Source organism: Haliaeetus leucocephalus, unplaced genomic scaffold (genome assembly GCF_000737465.1).
Source record: "Haliaeetus leucocephalus isolate CR32 unplaced genomic scaffold, Haliaeetus_leucocephalus-4.0 Scaffold897, whole genome shotgun sequence".
In the NCBI taxonomy this organism is placed as follows: Eukaryota; Metazoa; Chordata; class Aves; order Accipitriformes; family Accipitridae; genus Haliaeetus; species Haliaeetus leucocephalus.
In genome coordinates, this window is record NW_010973333.1 from 3687015 (window position 1) to 3707034 (window position 20020).

The 20020-nt window shown below is 39.0% G+C and overlaps 1 protein-coding gene across 3 annotated transcripts in view; it reads right to left on the reverse strand.

The window, feature by feature from the left end:
• Positions 1–20020, reverse strand: part of GTF2F2 (general transcription factor IIF, polypeptide 2, 30kDa) — a 90421-nt gene that overhangs the window by 65462 nt on the left and 4939 nt on the right. For all 3 annotated transcript variants that reach the window (XR_775383.1, XM_010583412.1, XM_010583411.1), the window contains exons 2-5: positions 17115–17188; positions 16624–16642; positions 15072–15216; positions 6927–6965 (exon numbers count right to left, since the gene is read on the reverse strand). Coding sequence is in view for 2 of the 3 variants with exons in the window: in XM_010583412.1 (XP_010581714.1) it covers positions 6927–6965; positions 15072–15216; positions 16624–16642; positions 17115–17188 (277 nt within the window). In the remaining variant the exon portion in view is untranslated. The remainder of the gene's footprint in view (positions 1–6926; positions 6966–15071; positions 15217–16623; positions 16643–17114; positions 17189–20020) is intronic.

Consider the following 20020-nt stretch of genomic DNA (forward strand, 5'->3'; position numbering starts at 1 on the left):
GGAGATGAGAATTCAGATTTAAAAGCCCAAGGCTGCTTGCTAGGGAAATGCCCTGGGAAGATGAGGTCCAAGGGGCTTGTTAGAGCCATGGGCCTGATGCTCAGGGAAGCTTGCAGTGCTGGACTCCCTGAGCAGTGAGGGTGAGGAGGGAGCAGCGTGGTGAGAAAGCCTACAATACCTGAGCAGTCGGAGATGAAGAGGAGGGCTGAGGGACTCCGCATCACTGACAGTCACCTGGAGACCTTGGGTTTAGGGAGAGGATGCCAACACAGTGCAACACTGAGGCTGTACAACACAAGTAACGTCTAATTATCCTGAAATTACTAAATTAAAAAAAAAGAAAAAAAGAAAAAACCACCAAAAAAAAATTTCTCTTTTGGCTTTTCATATGTCATGTTTCAGAAAGGCAATTTGCTTTTTTGCAGCAGACGTCAGAGGAATGGAGAGATTCATTTTTTGTAAAATTTGTTAATGCAAAACCTTGAGCTACAAATCTACTGCTGCAGCTCCACAGAAAGCTGCTTGTTATCTCAAAGGAGGTTCTTGATTTTGTACCATAGTGAACAGATGAATAAAAAAAAGAACAGGTCAGAGGTGGGTACAGACTCTCTCAATTAGGAAGAAAAAATTAAGCAAACAAACTAGCAATGAACAGGCTAAGCATCAAAAAATGTAAACAGCATAAGCAACTGTAACACTAAACCCAGTCATTTATTGCCTCTCTACCACTTAAATAAAGCCTTTAGCAAGTATTAGGGATAAAGCAGTACATTTTCTCAATGCTGAAACTGGTAATCTCTGAGGAGACAAATTAAAGGTCCTGCAAGCCAGGCTGATAAGAATCAGCTTAACAGAGAAAAAGGTACTCTCAGGTTAGGAGTGTTATCAATACTAACTTTATCTAAGGCCTGCAGCATTGCCAGGTCTTGTGATACTTCCAACACATTGTCTAAAATGAACAGCAAATAATGTTCTTTCCCAACAGGGCAGAAATCTAACATGTAGGCTATTTTATGCCTTCTCACGTTACAATAAAAGTCAACCTCTGTAAGACTTTTGTGCCATGCACAGATGATGATTTCAGGGTTTGCCCCCAGAGTACGGTGCAGAAATCCCTAAGACAACCTGCACGAGTAAGACAATATGCTGTAGCAGAACTACACGCTGCTCCTGCTCCACTATCACCACAGCTGTTGGCAAGATGCTGGGGCTGGAAAAGCCTTATAGCTCAGGAAGAGCACCAAATGAGCTCTGCTAGACTGCTTCCAGACTGAAGCGTACAGAAAGCTCGGGTCCTGCTGTGCTGCAGCCTCCAGTGCTCTCGCAGCTGCAGTTAGCCAAGGCAGAGGTAAGACACAACCTCAGAAGAGCTGCTCTTGCTTTTGCTTCCATTGCCTTCCCCCCCAAAAGTTACTCCCATGGTTAAAAAGAAGAAACTTTAACTGTCCCTGATGCAAGCTGTGTAACAACAGTAGAGAACTGGGGGGAAAAAAAAAAAATCAGGGAAAAAACAAAGCAGAGCCTGAGAGTAATAGGACTGGATCAAGCTAAAGGTCTGCTTTGCTCAGCACTGTGACTCCAGCAAAGTGGCCAAAACCAGATATCCATCAGGAAGCCTAAGGGCAGAGCAGACATGAATGATTCTCCTACTGGGTATGTATCCCAGTGTCCACCAGGCTTTTGTGGCTTGAGGTCTCTTAAATCAGATATCCTCTCAGTCTTAGTACCCTTGGGTGGATTTTTTTTTCCACATACCTCTCTGGTCTCCTCTAAGGTCATGTAAGTCTTTAGCAAATACCACCTTCACATCTGCATCTTCTGGCAAGGAATTCAATAGCTCAATTACATTCTGAGTGCAGAACCACCTCTTTTTATTTACTTTGAAACTGCCTCCTGCTAGCTTTACATCTGCTACACACCAGTCTTCTACTAGCCAAGGCAGCAAGCATTCCATCTCCCTCTGCCCCTTTGATCCATCGTTCAAGGCTCTAATTTGCAATACTGCAAAGGTCGTGATCCTGCTGGTAGGTGGGTGAACTGCAATAATCAGCAAAATCCCTCACAGAAGACAAACACAATTTGTGGAGTCACAATCTGCGATGCCAGGCATGGCTGAAATTCCTGGGATTTCTCAAGAGTCAGAAGGGAAGACCAAGAACTCCGATACGAGCCAAAAGCACGCTTCTGCTTAGTGCAATACTTCGCTGGATGTGGACATCGTTGAAGGACAGAATAGGCTTGTGGGATTAACTCCCACCATTTTATATCAGGTTCTGTTCTCAGGATAGAGACTGAATGACAATGAATACATCAGTGCTGCTCAGGCAAACATAAATGTTACAATATTCATACAGAATACTAAAATAAATAGCCAGACCCTAAGGACACTAAGGCCATTTATGCAAGTTCTTAAAAAATGTAACTCAGGTTTGTGTCGACCTACATTAACTCCACACCCTTTTTGCTGTTCTACCAGTCTACCTTCCCTATTTCTCCACAATATTTATTACAACTAGTATGACAGATGTTGACTACACATACCTTAAAGCAGGAATTGTTGCTTCTTTGTGTGTTTTAACAGCTACAAATGGAGTCTCATTACTGATTATGGCTCCTGGAAAACTACTGGGAAGCTTATAAAAGTTTTATTGCATTCATCTGCCAACAAAACCAGTTACATTGCCAAGACAAAAACTGTTTCTGTGGCTTGAAAACGGCAGATTCCATAACCAAGTTATATTCAACAGTGAGTTTTGAGCTAGCATTTAAATTAAGAATTAGTTTTACTCCTCCTGATGATCATTTTTCAGTTAGAGTTTCACTTTGAAGTATAATTAATATATGCTAACAGCTTTAAAGAGGATTAAATCAAATGTGCATTTAACAGCTTTATACAGCCCTGTGCCACAACAGGTTTTTTTAACAAAAAATTGCTGATTTTACCACATGCAGTTCAGTGTTTATCAAAGTGCTTACACTGAATTTCAAATATTCCGACACATGTATAATCAACACCTGACTTTTTTTTATTGCAACATCAAAAAACTAAGCAAATGTGATCTACAGACAATTCAAGTGTTCTATAGTTGTGACTGCAGTTAAACACGTACATTCACGACTGGCAAAATTTTAATACTATGTTCACACAATATTGTCTGTAGCAGTTCAGATAATTTACTCCTTTTAACCAGAGTCAAATCAGAAATGGTGCCAATGGTGCCTTTCCCTTCACTTAGAAGGCACTTTTACTACTCACTGGCAGGTTTAGGGAAAAGAGATGACTAACACCTTGTCCTTAAGCACATCAAGTACTGAAGGCTGCTATTTGCTATAAACTTACATCAAAGACTTTAAGAGATGAAATTTAGGTACAACAGGATTTCAATTGGCTTGAAGAAGGTTCAGGAATTTCAACCAGTAGGTTGCACATAACACTCCCTGATGTACACATTCTTGAAGAAAAAGGTGCATCTGCAGTTTGTATACAGAGTTGATATATCCACCCACCCCCCCGAAAGCAATACTATGCTTTCAAAACTACATTCTCAAAGCTTAGGCAACATTATAATCAATCGCTGCCCATGCGACTTTCATTTAACTCACTTCCACAAAGACAGTACCAAATTACATTTGCTCTTACATGAGAATGCATTTCTTTACCATATCATTCTCAAAGGACTACACAGGCTCAGGGTGCAGCTTCTGGGTATTTTTATTGGGGCAGGGGGGGAGGTCGGGAGCAGGTCACACTTCAAATGGCACAAATGCTTGGTTTTCACAGCTTCTGTCATCACCGACAGCACTTACAGGCAGGTACAAGCAAAGCCATCAGCAAACAGGAGCTACGTACACATATTTGAGTTTAAATCACTTGCTCATCACCATATAGGAACAAGCAAAGCCAATTCTCATTTCTCTTTTGCTTTAGCTGAGTGTGCAATCTGCTACACTCACATTTAACACAAAGCCTTCCGGCACTAAACAACACTGGTTGAATCACCAAGCAGTATTTATCACAAGCACTAATCAAATACGATTTCTGTACAGAAAAAGTGATCTAAAATGATAATATGCAAAAGGAGCTCAAATTAAGATTAGGTAAACTTGTTTCAGGTATGTCTTGATTCCTGAATATTTTGACTATAACCATAGCATCATTCAAGATAACTACGGATACTGAAGTTTTGCATGGGCTCAGCCAACAAGGATACTTCATAGAAGGAAAATCCATGAGGGCCTGTTAAAACACCATCACCCCAGCTCTAGGTCTCTTGAGCTGTGAATCATTAAAGGCTGGAAGAAGTATTTTGGGGAGGTATCACTATGCTTCTGCGTTGTTCTTATCCTCTTCTCAAGGCATCTGCTATTGACTACCACTTAGGACAGGATACCAGCTAGATGATCTTTGGTCTGACTCAGTATCACGTTGTCTTTCTCCAAACAGTATCAAGTAGAGCAGCAACGCTGGTACTAGCTCGCCTTTTGGTAAGTAGTTTACAACCATCCCAACAATAAATGTGATTAAAAATGTCATACATAATACTAATGATTTATGACATAAGAAATTCTGGATTGACAGTACCCTCCCAATGTAAAAACACGGGGGAACTTTTTAAGGATGTAAATCAAAGGATTTTTGAATGTTATTTATCTCATTTACCTCCTTTATTTACTTTCTAACTACAAATAAACCTTACGTATTTTTATTACAGTAATACCCAAAAGCAGTCATTAGGGTCTTGTTATGCTAACATGCGACATAAATACATAATAGACATCATCTTTCGCTCAAAAGTACTTATTGTAGGCCAAGATAAAGTAGATTAACGGCAAAATGGAGCACTCGATAACCTGAATTACTTGAGAGGTAGTTTGGAAAAGGTCATCTGAGTTCCACAATGATTTCGAGAAAAAAAGTGAATAAGCAAATAAGTGCAACTGATGGCTGAGAGTCCTCCTTTAAGGACCCCAGTGTAAGCAACTACCATCGCTCAGAAACTGAATCCACAACCAGCTTGATTCCATCGAATGGGTTTAGCACTCATCTTGTCAGCATATTTGAACAGCCCACAGCATACAGTAGTTCATTCTTCTGACCAAAGCAAAATACAAACAACTAAACACGTGGCCATCTTACACAATATTTTCAGAACAAGGAGGAGACACCAAGAATGAAAAGCAGACAATCCAATCATTCAAACACAAACTGAAACAGAATAAAAAACCCAAAAGCCAAGGAAAATAAGGGTACACCCCTACAACTAAAGAACATCAGAGAAATGCAATGTATCAAAATTCTGATTCATTTTAGCAGTTAAACTCCCAAGATCTGCTTTACATGCGACATCCCACAGCAGTGAGTCTCAGTTTTCAAGTGGTATAAAATACTAATCTCAAAAACCACACCACAATAAACATATCATCAGTGAGCAGGTTTTAACAAATAACAGAGAAAAACTGCAAGCTATAAAACACACCTTGGATTCAGTACAAGTCTACAGTGTATAACATTTCTAACACTAGTCTTTTGACATGCTTAAGCCAGTGTAATAAAAAGCATCTTAATATTACAAAGAATTCCCTCCTACAAAAAAAAACCCCAAACCCTACTCCTAGCCAGACACAAAGTATACACTGTTGACAACATTTGATGCTGAAATGCAATTCAAACAAAAGTCCAATATTAGAAAAAACAAGACATCTTCATGTTAAAGTGTCCAAAAAATTACTTTCAAGAAGACATTTTGAAAACCCACTAGCATTAGTCTTAGGAATTACTTTTTAAGAAAGGCAGGGGCGTGAGGCTCTTTCCAGTCCATCTGCTATCTCTGCCATTACCACTTACCAGTGCCAGCCCAGTCCTAGTACTATTTAATCTGTGTGCATCAGAGGTAATCCTTCTACTAACAAAACCGAGATTTGTCTATATATTTTGTATTAGCTGTGTCTAGTTTCCCAGGTTCACAGGTTCTTGCTAACATTGGCACTTATTTGCGCTAGTATGTTAATGATATTTTTGAAACACTTCTTTAATAAAAGCAGAAAAGGGGAATTTTATTAAACACTACTTGACACTTTAACTTCTCATGCTGTTGTGTACCTATCTCGGAATTTCAGTAATGTAAGCCCAAAGGATTTAGTAGAAGAAAAGGGAGCAGGCTGGGAACACACCGCCTCAAGAGAGCTCTGCTCGAGCTGCTGGGAAATATCCTGCCCGATATAAGCATGTTGCCCATTTCACAAAAAAATACTAATCGAAGGGCAATACTTTTATTTACTACTCTGAACTGTGTAAAAAACCCACTTTTAGTATAGCCATTGCAGTTTGAGAAGCACCCTTAGAATTTTTAACTGTACTTAAGATGTCGTTGGACTGACTAATATGTAACTGGCAGGTAATATCAGCGAACTAACCATTTTTGACTCTTTCCAAAGAATTTATAAATATTTCATAAGAAATTTGCTTTCATTAGAAAACTGAATAAAGTACAATACTACAACACTATTTTTCTGACTGCTTAGTCTATGCAATTAAAATCAAGTAACAAAAGATTTGGAAATTTGCTACAAACTTTCCAATCAAAAGAGGAAAGAATTCTAATTAAAAAATACAGACAATGAACCTAAAAAACCCCCCAAAAAACCCCTGAGAAATAAAAAAGAATTTCTAAAATAACATCACAATTCTAAAGCTCTCCCTCATCATTTTATTCCCCTTCATTTTAATAAAAAATGATAATAATTTAAGCTTTTGGTCGCAGCAGATAATCAGTTTATGAAGTAATTTTTAAACTTTATTATATTCTACCCTAGAAATACAACAAAAAAAGACTTTTTTTTTTAATCTACAATTTTTGAAAAGAAAACTGAAAAGCTGCAGTCATAAGTAATTTCTTAAGTGTTCCAAAGAAAGTGTCCATACTCACCAGCACTGCTGCTTTCAGATTTTTCTTCTGGTTGGCTTTCTGGAAAAAAAAACAAACGAACAAAAAAGGAAACGTAATGTTTCTGTGTTGATTATTTGAAATTACATCTAAAGAGTGGGTTGTAAAGCACAGAATGATAAAAATCATAATCACTGGGTTTGATTAATGTCTATAAATTTACTTTCTGAAGAATAATTTGCCACTGGGAGCAACAACAACAACAACAAATTCTCCTTTAGTGCCCAAACTCACAACTTAAATGAGAGAACTCCATTACACCTCTGATACAGCTCTGCAAGAATGAAGTTACACATTTATACAAAATCAGTAGTAGGATTATGCTTAAGCAATGAATAGTATCCATCTACCTCACTGGTCACTCTAGACAAATAAATGTTATCTTTGTATATTAAAAAAAAATACAATCAAGGTTCTGCAAAAGAATGCTCTTAACTAGCATTAGGTAAATTTTTTAACTTGATCAACCTCTTCTCTACCATTTCTACAGATCACGCAAGAATTTATTTCTTCAACTTTTCCCCGTCTGAGCATTGGCCCTCAAATGGTACTATAGTCCAACTTGTTAGGTACAAAAAATACACATAATCATAAACGACTCCTGGTCCACAGAGCAGAGAATCGATGTACGAAGGAAAAACCTAGACACAAGTGTTGCAAAGTGACTTGCCAAAAAATTATCACTCGGGTGAATGTTAGAGTCAGATTCAGAAACAGCTTTCTGCATGAAATTCCAATCCCACGTTTCAAGAAATGGCAGCCGGCGGATGTATTTTGGTAAACTGAGTTCTAACACTTACCAAGTCCCATGAAATTAAACCCCTACACACATTTGTCAACCTGAAATTTGACCGCTCCTCCTATATTTCTCCTTTTTACACTTCTTCTAAGGTAGAGAATAAAAAGAACATTTTCACTTATCTGAAATACAGTTTAAAATGGTAAAATACACTTGTCCTTAGCTTTCAACTCAGACATGTCACAGCTATCATTACAGACCATTTACTTACAGGCAAGAGTAAATTACTGCTCTAACTCGGAGAATAATTTTTGAGTCCAGTTAGTTTGATCATTTCTGCCACTTACAGGCTGGGTATTAACAGAAATGAAAACATGAAATATCTTACAAAACCTTTTTTTGCCACTGATTCTTGCTGGCTTTCATGGCTGATGGCCCTGTTTTCTCATTGAGATGGCTGACAGCTGGAGGACTAATGCAAATGGGAAAAACACTATCTCACAGACCCTTCTTTCTTCACCGGTGGCTGTTGTTAGTCTTTGAAGCTGAAGGCACATGCTTTCTCTAATGAGAAAACATCGTTACATGGCCTCTTCCCACCCATGAGTATTCACAAAGCAAGTTAAGACCCCTGCCAACTTTCAGATATACATGCAGGACAGCGTGTTTGCAGAAAAACATGTATCTTCTCATCGACATTATTCTTTGTCTGTATTTAGCATATTTACAGCATAATGTTATCACCCAACCAATACCCTAATTCAGTTGTAACTTAATTATGGAAACATTCAGTGCACACACAAGAAGCAAAGAGGACGTAATGAAGAATGTGCAAACATAGCAAGATATCAATGCCTGCCTGGACTGAGATGTAAGAAGCAGCTGGATTTAAAGCTGTTTCTTTTTAACTCCGTTTCAGCGAAAGACTAGCTACCTAGCCCAAACTACCGCATAAGACATCACACTTCAAAATTGTTAATAGCATCTCTGATTCAAATAACGATAAATATGTATCATGTCTACAGGGGGAGTGTGTGTGTATTTGCTTGTATGTATCAACAACAAAGACAGAAAAAGAGACAAAATTCAAGCCCTGCAAAAAGTAGTGGTCTTTTTTCTCATCATTAGAAAATTTGCATTTGTCATGATTAGGTCACAAGTCTCTGCTTTGAAATTCTTCTCAGTACTAATATCAAGAAGGAAAAAGAAGTTGTACTATGTCTACTCAAAATATTTTACCAATGCAGACTACAGCTGCTCAGCCTCCTCCACAACATGTGAGATTCACAGATAAATGTCAACAGGTTGGGGTTGGTTGGTTGGGTTTTTGTTGTTGTTTTTTTGTTGGGGGTTTTTTTGGCAGGGAGGTTGGGTGGGGTTGGTTTTTTACACATACATCAGTGAGACTGAAAAAAACAAAGAAAATTTAAGTCAATGAAGTAGGCAGAGAGCCAGTTCTATTCCCATCACACTGAGCCCATTCTAATATACTATATATTTTGTGCATTATATCCTTGATTGTTTAAAATGGTATGGGAATTAACAGTCTATAGTATCAATAACAAAAATGAAAAGAAAATTAGGAGCTTACCCCTGCCAGCCAGCTGAACCCACTTTACAGTAATTTGTTAATCCTCACAACGTTCATATCAACTAAGTAAATAAATATAATTCCCATTTTTTAGAGATGGAGAAGAGAGATGATGTAAGCAGTCGCAGTTGTTTTCTAAATGGACTGTGTGTCACCATAATATATACAAAATCTTGACCCATCAAAATGCTGTCTGTAATTAGAGTAGCTTGAGTCACATATTCTGCTTTTCTGATGATGGGTTGCATCTTCTTTATGATCCTCACAAATATTTGGAAATTTGCATAAATGCCAGAGATCTGAAAGGCTGCTATTGCTTCTATTTCTTTTGATCGTGAGGCTGCTGATAGGTTTTCCTCTTCTGCTAACAGTCCATAAAAGACTGAAGTACATAAAGGAACAAAGAGGCATTAAGTAAGACCCCAAAGCGTTTTGGAGACTGGAATGTGTGGTTGAATGACAGCCTGAACAATTGGAAAGTACTGTTAAAGTAGTCAGGTATATGTCAAAACTCCTCAGCAGGCAGAGCTAAGACGGCAGAATGATGAGGGAGGGAGTTTATTTCCTAAATAAGAGTTTGATGAAAAATTGGAAAAGTCAAACATTCATCTAATATGATTAGAAGTAGTGTCACAAGGCATCAAGATTCTGAGCACTACATATTTTACTGGAAATAATTAAATGTAATTATAGGAGTAACTGCTTTAATGAAAGAAAGAAACATCTTTCCAGGATTTTTGTTAGTGTTTCTTCCCTTCACATTTCTTTAAATGGCTGGATATATCTGATATTTCAAAATACAAATATACAAAATACAGAATACAAACCTCTGAATATTCATTTTCACTGGAATACAATCACACATTGTAAGTTATATAGGCGTGATTCATGTACAAACTCAGAAAAGGTCCTTTCATATATGAGAAGCTGTATAAAGGAAAAAAAAAAAACAACCCAAAACAAGGGGAGAATATTCAAGGGGTGTGTGAATAAAGGAGCTCTTCTAAAGTATGTAGGCAGAGTTATGTGTATTATTGAACAGGAATACAAAAAAAAAATTAATTTCATTAATTGAGATTCTGAAAGAAGAGAAGACTCAGAAAACTGAAGAAGAACGCAATGTTAAGAGCCAGCAACCTTCTGTGAAGCATGAAGCAGTAAAACAATCCATGCATGAATGCTGCTCAGAAACAAAGGTCTGGTAGTCATTCTGTCAATGGAATTCTCTAAACACTTTTTACTTTCAGTAAGATGGAACAAGCATGAAGGAATTTAAAGTCACTAAAATAGGCATTAAGGCAATCCCACTTATGAAGGGGGAGTTGTGAAGATATATTCAAAATTTCAATAAAATGAGTCATCTCACCCAACTTTACAGAAATATCTTATACTTTATTTGTGCCTACAGTGTAAAACCTTCCTCTCCACCCATCAGTCCTTTACAGTTAGGGATGCAATTGCCTGCCAAGGTCTGTGTTTTCCCAAGTCACATTAGTAGCACATTTTTCCAAGAACTAGCTGAGTAAGAAACTTTTACCATTATCTATAACATAGCTGCATTTTTTATTTAGAGCCAGCAATCCTAAACTACCTGCTGGCAGAAGAATGAAGCAACAGGCAATTAAAGCAGTAAGGAAATTAATTTATAATCACAATCAGAAGAGTTTGCTGTTAAATGTTTAACAAAAGCATGTTCCCATTCCTTCAACCAAGAAAGAAACCGTCAAATTATATCATTTCCTTATGCCAGGGTGTCTGCCAGTAGGAAGCTCAGAAAAAAACAATTTTAACCAAACACACCCTATATCAAACCCATGACTTGCCCCTAGATAGTTCTCAGCTATACACGGATAAGAAAAATTCATTTTGTTCAATACAACACATTGAAATATATGCAAAATGCTCTCCTTTCCTCCCGCCCAAAAAATTACAGCTATGATAGCTGATGACAAAGACAAGATAAAATGACTGGAAGCACAAATAGCATTGTTGCATAGCAACTGTTGATGTACATATGGTGATCTTTATGGAACAGAATGTAGTTCATATTTAATGCAGAAATAATACTGAAACCAGCCTAGACAGCAAGACCTAGACAGCAAGAGACAACTGTGCTTTGGATGCCTCTGCAGTCATCACAGAAGCCACACTTCCCGCCAGCTTTGCTAAACTGATGTTCAGGAACACCACCGCAGGTCTTAGTGATTTGCCCAGCAATGAAGACAACACCACGTCTCACATGTGCAAACAGCCTTGCAAAGGAAGCAGGGAGATATTTTGCAGCTACTACTTTCGGAGTGCATTGCACTACTCTCTATTATTCATTGCAGCTATTTCAAAATACAGAAATCGGAAAAGAAAAGGAACAGGAGAAACCCCAGAGTTAGTCTTAACAGAAAGTGCACCCTGTGTGAAAACCAGCATAGAACAGATTTTTTAACAGTATCTGGGATGGGAGCCACTTTATCCAGCTTTATATTAGCTCAGATCTAGTGCACACACTGCAGAAGACCAAGAAACTGCAATTCGTTAGACTTTGGCCATAACAAATGGCACCTCAGAAAAGCCTACTGCTGTCCATTAAACTAATACAGGACCACCAGAGATGCGGAGGTTTACAATGCAAGAACTAAAGGATTTCTTCCAACTACAACAGGTATTAGAAGCAAGTTCAGTTAAGACAAAACAAAACAAAACCCACAGAAAAAACATCCAGAAATCTAGAAATTACATCATCCACAAAATATTAAATTACTTGTCAAATTTGATCTCTTTTGCTTGCTCTAAGTGACCTGACAAGTCAATGTGAAGTGCTGAATTATCCAGAATATGTAAACTCCCTGCAGCATCTTCCAAGATTACAAAATATTTCAGAGGCAGCTTTGTCATCCCTCATTCATCTTCTGAAAGACCATCAAAAAGATGGTCACTACAACATAAGGATCCCAGTATTAGAAGGCAGCACACAAAATAGATCTTGGGGCTTTTAATGGAAAATAAGGGGGGGAAAAAAAAAACCCAACCCAGAACCAAAAAAACCCCACCCTTTACAAAAAATATCCAACTGGTTTATGCCATTTGATCCAATTTAGTTAAGTTCAGTCCTCAAGAAGGGTATTGACTGAGAGCAATAGTGCATGAAGCACGTTTTTTATCCATATTTCATTTGCATAATTCCTCAAACGCATCCTTCCAGATGCAACACTAGCAATGCCATCTGCAGTTCCATACCAGTGGCCTACGGTTCCAATTGGCATACTGCTTCTGTTACATGGTGCACTTCGCAAAAGAGAAAGGAACATCACCAATGCTTTTCACAAAAATATTCTAATTATAATTTGAAGACAAATACTGGTCTGTGAACATATGAATGAATGAATTTCGATTTCCTATGACTGTCTCTTACTGCGGATTGACTGATCTGCAAAGATGTGTAAGTTTTTATTGAGTCTTTTTCCATGGATGATATAATTACAGTGGTTTTTTCCATGTGGACTTTCTGGCATCAAATAGAGTAGCAGCCTTTCTTTCAGTTGGGATATCCATAGTTTCATTCCACTCTTCAGACACCTGTTTTTACACTAGCCATAATTCACTAGGAAATTTGTTGAAATTGGCCGTGGAGCTCAAAACATATTGGCAATACACATTTAAACACAAGAGTGTGGCTGCAGGAACATGGTGTCTGTAAGAAATGTTGACTGGAATTTGGAATATTTGTGTCACATTCGTCTTTACAACTGAAAAAAGTCATGCAAGAAAAGCACATGAAAGTTTATTTTTGATTGTACTGCCAACGCCAGCTTTAACACAACAGCAACACATTTTAGCCATTTTGCATTTAAGCGAGTTTCATGAAAACTCACCGACTGCATGTTATGCTTGCTAATCTCAAGCAAAAACAATTTTGACAGGGTCTATGCTTATTCAGTGCTTCAGTCCAAACATTTCTCATTTCACTAACTACCCTTTACTCCTAATTAGTATAATAATTTCTACTCAATAGATCCATGGTCTTTGAATAACATTTTCTAGTTGCTGAGAAATGCAAAATTTTTAATCTATTCAATAAAAATTGGACAGGTTCTAAGTACCTAAAGGTTTCAAGACACTGGTATTACAGATGGTAAAACAGAAATAAATGGGCATCTTCTAGCTACCACATTCTAATGACTTTCATTCTAACTGATGACAAGTACTCCACATTCAAGTTAAGCATCTGCACTCACTGCAGCTTAAGTTACTGTTAGAGATTTCTGAAGCAATATTTCGTATCAAATTTTGTCTTGGGAAGCAAAATCCCATGGAATTTGCAGCAAACATGCAAAAGTCACTGAACGTGTACTCTAAACACATCTTCACACCCGAAATGTCTCTCTTTTATCAAGCATTCTGAGGTTGGGGCACAGAGATACAAAAAAGGATGAGGTACTACTACAATGCTTGCAATGCTCTTGAAAACTTGCTCCCTATCTCTTTCCACATTTGTAATCTATGAATTATAAACCCCAGTATTTTTAAAGTGTTGCAAGTCACACACATGAAAATACAGATTTATTTTTTTTAAGTGAAAAACCAATAACACAATTACATTAGTCTCAGGGAACGGGATAACAAATGAAAAGTGCCTGAGTTGTAGCATAAGAGCTTGTATTTCTAAACATAACTGAGACAGCCAAGCTACTTGTACCTTAGTATCTCAATGCTCAGCCATTAAATCTTTGAAATAGATTTTAAAAAGGAGGTGCTCAAACTTACTAAGTATTCTAACTCTGTCCCGTGAGTTACGATTCTCCCTCCCTCATTTATTTGATAAAGCATCACACTGCCATCACAGCAATTACTCGCCAACGAGCATCAAAAAATCAGAAGCTGGTGTGACCACTGTAGTTTTCTGCCCCAAAGGCGGCAGAGGTATCAAAAAATATTACTATTATTTGTCTTCTGGGGACACCAAAACCTAAGTGCCTGAAACTAAGATACCTTCTGCAGACAATGAAGTATGCTCTGCAGACACCTTCCTTCTCTTTCTAATATCCAAAACATGACCATGTAATTTCAGTAGAAAACCTTACAGCACATGGGAGTTACATGCAAGGCAGTCTGCTGAATTTATTGTACAGTGTAACACTACCATGTCCCTTAAGTCTAACATGCAATTTAGGACATATGATCTTGAATATCCTAATCGCTTATACAGCTACTGAGCTGAACTTAAGGCAGGCCAAACAGCTGAAATGCAGTGAGAAAAATTATAACCTTACTACTGCACTGTTTGGTATTATGACCTTATTAAGCTTTAATGCACTATGAAACCATATATATACTTCAAGAAAATGTAGGGAACAGAAGTATTTATTGCTAAAATAGATCTGTTCAACTGGACAGAGGAACAATCAGCATTCTTATAAAACTATATTCACAGCAGAGACCTATTCAAGGAGAAAAAAATAATATTAGTCGATCCCAAAAGTACATGGGAACACAAAAAACCATTTTTTCCAGTGAAAACCCTAAAGGGGAATACACAATGTACTGCACTCCACGCTCTCTCTGTTCTCTTCAGCAGACCCACAGCTGGATTGTACATGATAACCCTATAAGGAGAACTTAAATTAGTTGCTCAATCGTATGAAGGAAAGAGACAGACACAGAAAAAGTACAACGGCGTTATGTATGCAGATAACAACAAAACAGCGCCAAAATCTGACTTCTGAGTCTTCTGGTCTTTACAGCATTCAGTTTATTGAAATCACGTATACTGGAATAGTAAGAGATAACTTTAATTCTAACTTACCTACTGAACTTTCTGTGAACACTGTTAAGGTCTGTCCTCCCACACTTTGCAAAAGAAATGGATGTTCCCTTGGTGCACTGACTGAAGCAGGTTTTCCTCCAATATCATTGATGCTTGCAAGCTCTTCATTCAAAGTAAATGACACCTAACAGTCACAATTACCACAGTGTTACTAAACAGACTCAATTACACAGCTTTATGAGTTATGGGGAAACAAAAAGAGAGAAAACACAAGTAGTATAGCACATTTCCATTTCAAAACATAAAGAGTGGGCTAAGAGTCTTACTATATTGATCTCTTGTTGAAATACAGCATTCAAAGCTTTCATGTACTTAATAAAATCTACTCATCTTTTAAAAAATTGTAAATTACTTCCCCCTAAGTCAGAGAACAATTTGATTTTACTTATTAAAACATAAGGCATAATAGGTTTTCAGACATTGTTCTGTATGAGTGCTTTAAAACGTTTCACACAGCCAGCTGAGTTCCGGAAAAAGTGCTAATGTACTACAACAAGTTTATTAGTCCGGAGACTCCTGAATTGCATGCAGCCCAGGAGAGGTTCAAATATGGCTCCTTTGCTATGTTTACATTGCATGCCCAATACAGGAGCTGAGGAGGTACTGGACGGACTGGGTAACCAAAATCCCTAGCCACAGGACACAGCAAGAAACCTGAAGAGGGATATTTAAGACTGGCACTGCATGCTTTTCCCGTAGGTCCTGCTTGGCCTCATTCTGCCATGCAGCAACAGGGGCCCCGGGAAGCCACCCGTTCTCATGGACTGCAAAATGAGCTTTGTGGCTCTCAACAATATCAAGATTTTGGTGTGGGGCTCACAAAATTAGGAATGTTGGCTCGTATTCCAGCCTAGAAGAGTCCAATCAAACATCCAAACCTCCAGTAGAACTCTCTTTACTTATTCTAAAAGGAGTTTGGCCAGGTGATCAAATGTCAAATGCAGCTTGCTTCCCTGCCATCTTTTTGTCCACAGTTTCTTCCAATTCAGTGACAGACCTACGTGGTAGTTGAAGTAATTCTAACTAACACAACTTCCCTTACCTCCTGTAAAAGATATAGGAAGTTACTATCATTCACTAAGGCTGCTAATAAAAGCAGTTACCTTTGCATGCAGAAAAACCTTCAAGTTGCTTTATATTTAGTAGGACCAAATTCCAAATATAAGACAGAATACATTCTGAAGTTGCAACCCTCCATCTCCACCTTCTTTTGCTTTATCATCACCTTCCTTAGTTCTCAGACAGCCTTTTGCGCTAACACATCTCAAAATGTTTGGAGAGAAGATCGCTACTACGATTGCTGCTTACAGATGGGTAAACAAACTCAGGGAACAAAGAGACCTGATGGAAGTCCCACAGTAAATCTATGGGCAGAGCTACGAACAGAATTCTCTCCTCCTGATTCTGTGGTACAATGCTTCATTACAAGTGTAACAAAAAATATGTGACATTAGAAACCAGCATGTTCTAAATAATTTTTAGAATTCAAAACATAACACATTCACAGCCTTTGTATTTAGTAATTACTTACTTCTGTTCTTCCTTGATTTCTGCAAAAGAAAATATTTATAATGTTTTAGTTTCCATAATCTAATTCCACAAGTTTAGTTTTCCTCATAAAAAAGCAAATTCAAATTCTAGTTTTGTTACTCATCTTCACTCCTGAGCTGCTCAAATTTTTTTGTTACGCTGATGCCCAAGAATAAATGGGAAAAGCCACCAGGTGAGAACAGAAGCAGCAAAATAGCACATATAGGTTAAAGAACATTCTCCAGTTAGATGTGCATATTTCTTGAGTTTAAGAAATCAAACATCATGTAAAGGGATACAGCCACTCCCCAGTATAATTCTGTATAATTTATATTCATATCACTATACAAGCAAGTACCATTCAGGTATTGGAGAAATATGCACAGTGTTTGCAAGAAACAGGATTATGTATTATAAGAGGTGCAACATAATCTATTTCACTACAGATAACTTCTAAGAACTGCAACCAATAAAGGTACAGTAAAGGCTTACTTGGCAATCCGTAGTTTTCCCACTTCACCTCTTCCTGAAGCTTTACTCCACTGTTGTGACAAGTATTTGGGGACCTAAGAAAAGAAGACAGATTTCAAGAAAAGCAGATTTTAAAATTCTATATAAATTGTGTATGTGTATATAATTTAAATGCTTTACCCTGACCAGTTCAGAATACAGTATGAGCTAAATATAGTAGACAATATAGAATCATAGAATGGGTTGGGTTGGAATGGACCTTTAAAGGTCATCTAGTGCAACCCCCCTGCAGTGAACAGGGATATCTTCAACTCGATCAGGTTGCTCAGAGCCCCGTCCAACCTTGAATGTTTCCAGGGATGGGGCATCTGCTTCTCTGGGCAACCTGTGCCAGTGACTCAGCAGCCTCATCGTACTACTAAAAAGCCTGTTCCCTTCTTTTCTATAAGCCTCCTTTAGGTACTGGGGGGCTGCTGTAAGGTCTCCCCGGAGCCTTCTCTTCTCCAGGCTGAACAACCCCAACTCTCTCAGCCTGTCTTCGTAGCTGACGTGTTCCATCCCTCTGATGGTTTTCGTGTCCCCCCTCCGGATCCGCTCCAACAGGTCCACGTCTGTCCCGTGCTGAGGACCCCAGAGCTGGACGCAGGACCATAGGTGGGCTCTCACCCGATGGGAGCAGAGGGGCAGAATCCCCTCCCTCGACCTGCTGCCCACGCTGCTTGGGATGCAGCCCAGGACACGGTCGGCTCATGCCCGGCTTTTCATCCCCCGGTACCCCCAAGTCCTTCTCAGCAGGGCTGCTCTCCATCCCTTCATCCCCCAGCCTGTGTTGATACTGGGGTTTGCCCTGACCCAGGGGCAGGACCCTGTACGTGGCCCTGTTGAACCTCATGAGGTTCACATGGGCCCACTTCTCAAGTTGTTATATATATATATTCTGTTAGGGGGAGCAAAGAGAATAATTTAGCAATAATACCTTGAATCTCAAATACTATTATGCAATCATGAAAAGCAAAAAAAGTATCAGCATCATATTCTTAAGCTAACGAGTCCCAGCAATTTTATCAGGTAAAACTATATTTTAAAATATTTATTTGAAATTATCAACTCTCTGGGAAAAAGAACCACAAAACAACCAAACGACCACAATGATGAGAAGTTAGGCAATTACAACTCAGAGACCAAACAAGTGCTGTGAAGGGAAGGCTTAGAGTTTGGGAACCTCAGACACATTAGGCAGCAAACCGCAGCCCTACTCCCACCAGATGTCCAACAGCAGAACTACCCTAGGCAGATCTGCCTCCCATCACTCATTCCCACCCCTCCACTGTATTGCAGAAAGTCTTTGTGCAGCTGGTCAGTATATAGAAAGAGCAGACTGATCTGGCTGGGAGGTGTGGGGGAATTCTACATTTTAGCTGTGCTGATTTTGTATTTAGCGGGTGGAAGAACCAAACCAGCTCCCCAACCCATTTCCCCAAACGGCTGCACAAAGCAGAGGTCAGTGCAGGGACAGGAGCAAGCAGCCCTGCTTAACCAGATACATCCAAGGAATAAAAGCTGCTCCAGTGATGCTCACCTACACAAAAATTCCTTCATTTTCAAAGGGTTTGGTATCTGCAGCATTGGGTGACCTGCGCTCATGATGGACAGTAAAGGCGCCTACGTAACCAACCAACAAGCTGGAAGCTGCCTTTCCAAGTGGACCTCTTTTTCCTCTTTTCCCATCAATGTAGTATAAGCTGAAATCACAGCCTGCCTCTCCACTCTCTGGCCAAAAAAAGTACCAGCTAACTACTGCCAGGTAAACGACCCCAATAGCTGGCACTTCCACAGCCAGCCTCAACACCTTGCTGCTGCCGCAGGGCCAGGCTCCTCAGAGTCCCAGATATGTCCCAGATGTGACGATGCACGCACGCCTGTACGCAGCAGCAACAGCACTTCCTTTTTCTGGAGATAGTAATGCCAGGAGAATGTGTTCAGTGCTCAGCAGAGTTACTCTGGTTCTCCTTAAAGGCCAGGCAAGCTTAAAGATGACAAACATCTATTCTGTGAAATCAAAAGGTTAAGTGTTTCTTTTGATATATGGTGCTATCGCTGATGAACACCTATAAATCTGAACAGTTGTCTGAGTGCACAGTTCCTCAGGACTTCAAAAGGTGGCCTGCGCTGGTGGCTGCCACTGCCCTGCCCCAGAGATGAGCTCCCAGCTCAGCCGGTATGTCCACGTACCCAGCCTTGGTGAGGCACTTCAAGCTGCTCAGTTTATCCCCAGGGCAACGAGGAACTTCTCTACCTTCCCTGCTCCACCGCATGGCATCAGTTCTAGTCAGGTCGACCTTTCCTTGCAAGAAGCCAACTCAATCAGTTACAAGCGCAGAGTGCAATGTTTTGCAGATCACATGGATTTGCAGCTTTCTTCCCCACCATTCAGGAATTACAACTGTCTTTTCTATGATGGCTTTTTATAAAGACTGAACATGACACATTAGTACAACAAACGTGAGATTGGAGCACTTGGCCCCCTACACACAAGCTATTAGATGTAGAAGTACTGTGGCACATCAAGAGGTGGAATACAGAGGTGAGGCAATAAGGACAATCTCACATTTGACTATTTAAAACTAACTGTAAGATGTTCAAGTAATATGGAAATTACAGATTTTTTTCAAAAGCAAAGAGCTGAAACCAGTCTAATAGAAGCTACTACTTTCTAGAAACCCCTTTCTTTCTAATAAGGATGTAGCAGTCACTGGGAGAACATAATCTTAAAGACCTACAGTAGTCTCAGTGTCTAGCAAAACAGTGACTTGTTAAAGGAAAAATCATTTACTTTTCCAACACCATGTACTAAAAAAGTATTCTGATATAGGAATTTTATATCTTTTTTCTTCATGTGCTCATGACATATCAGGACAATTCTACAT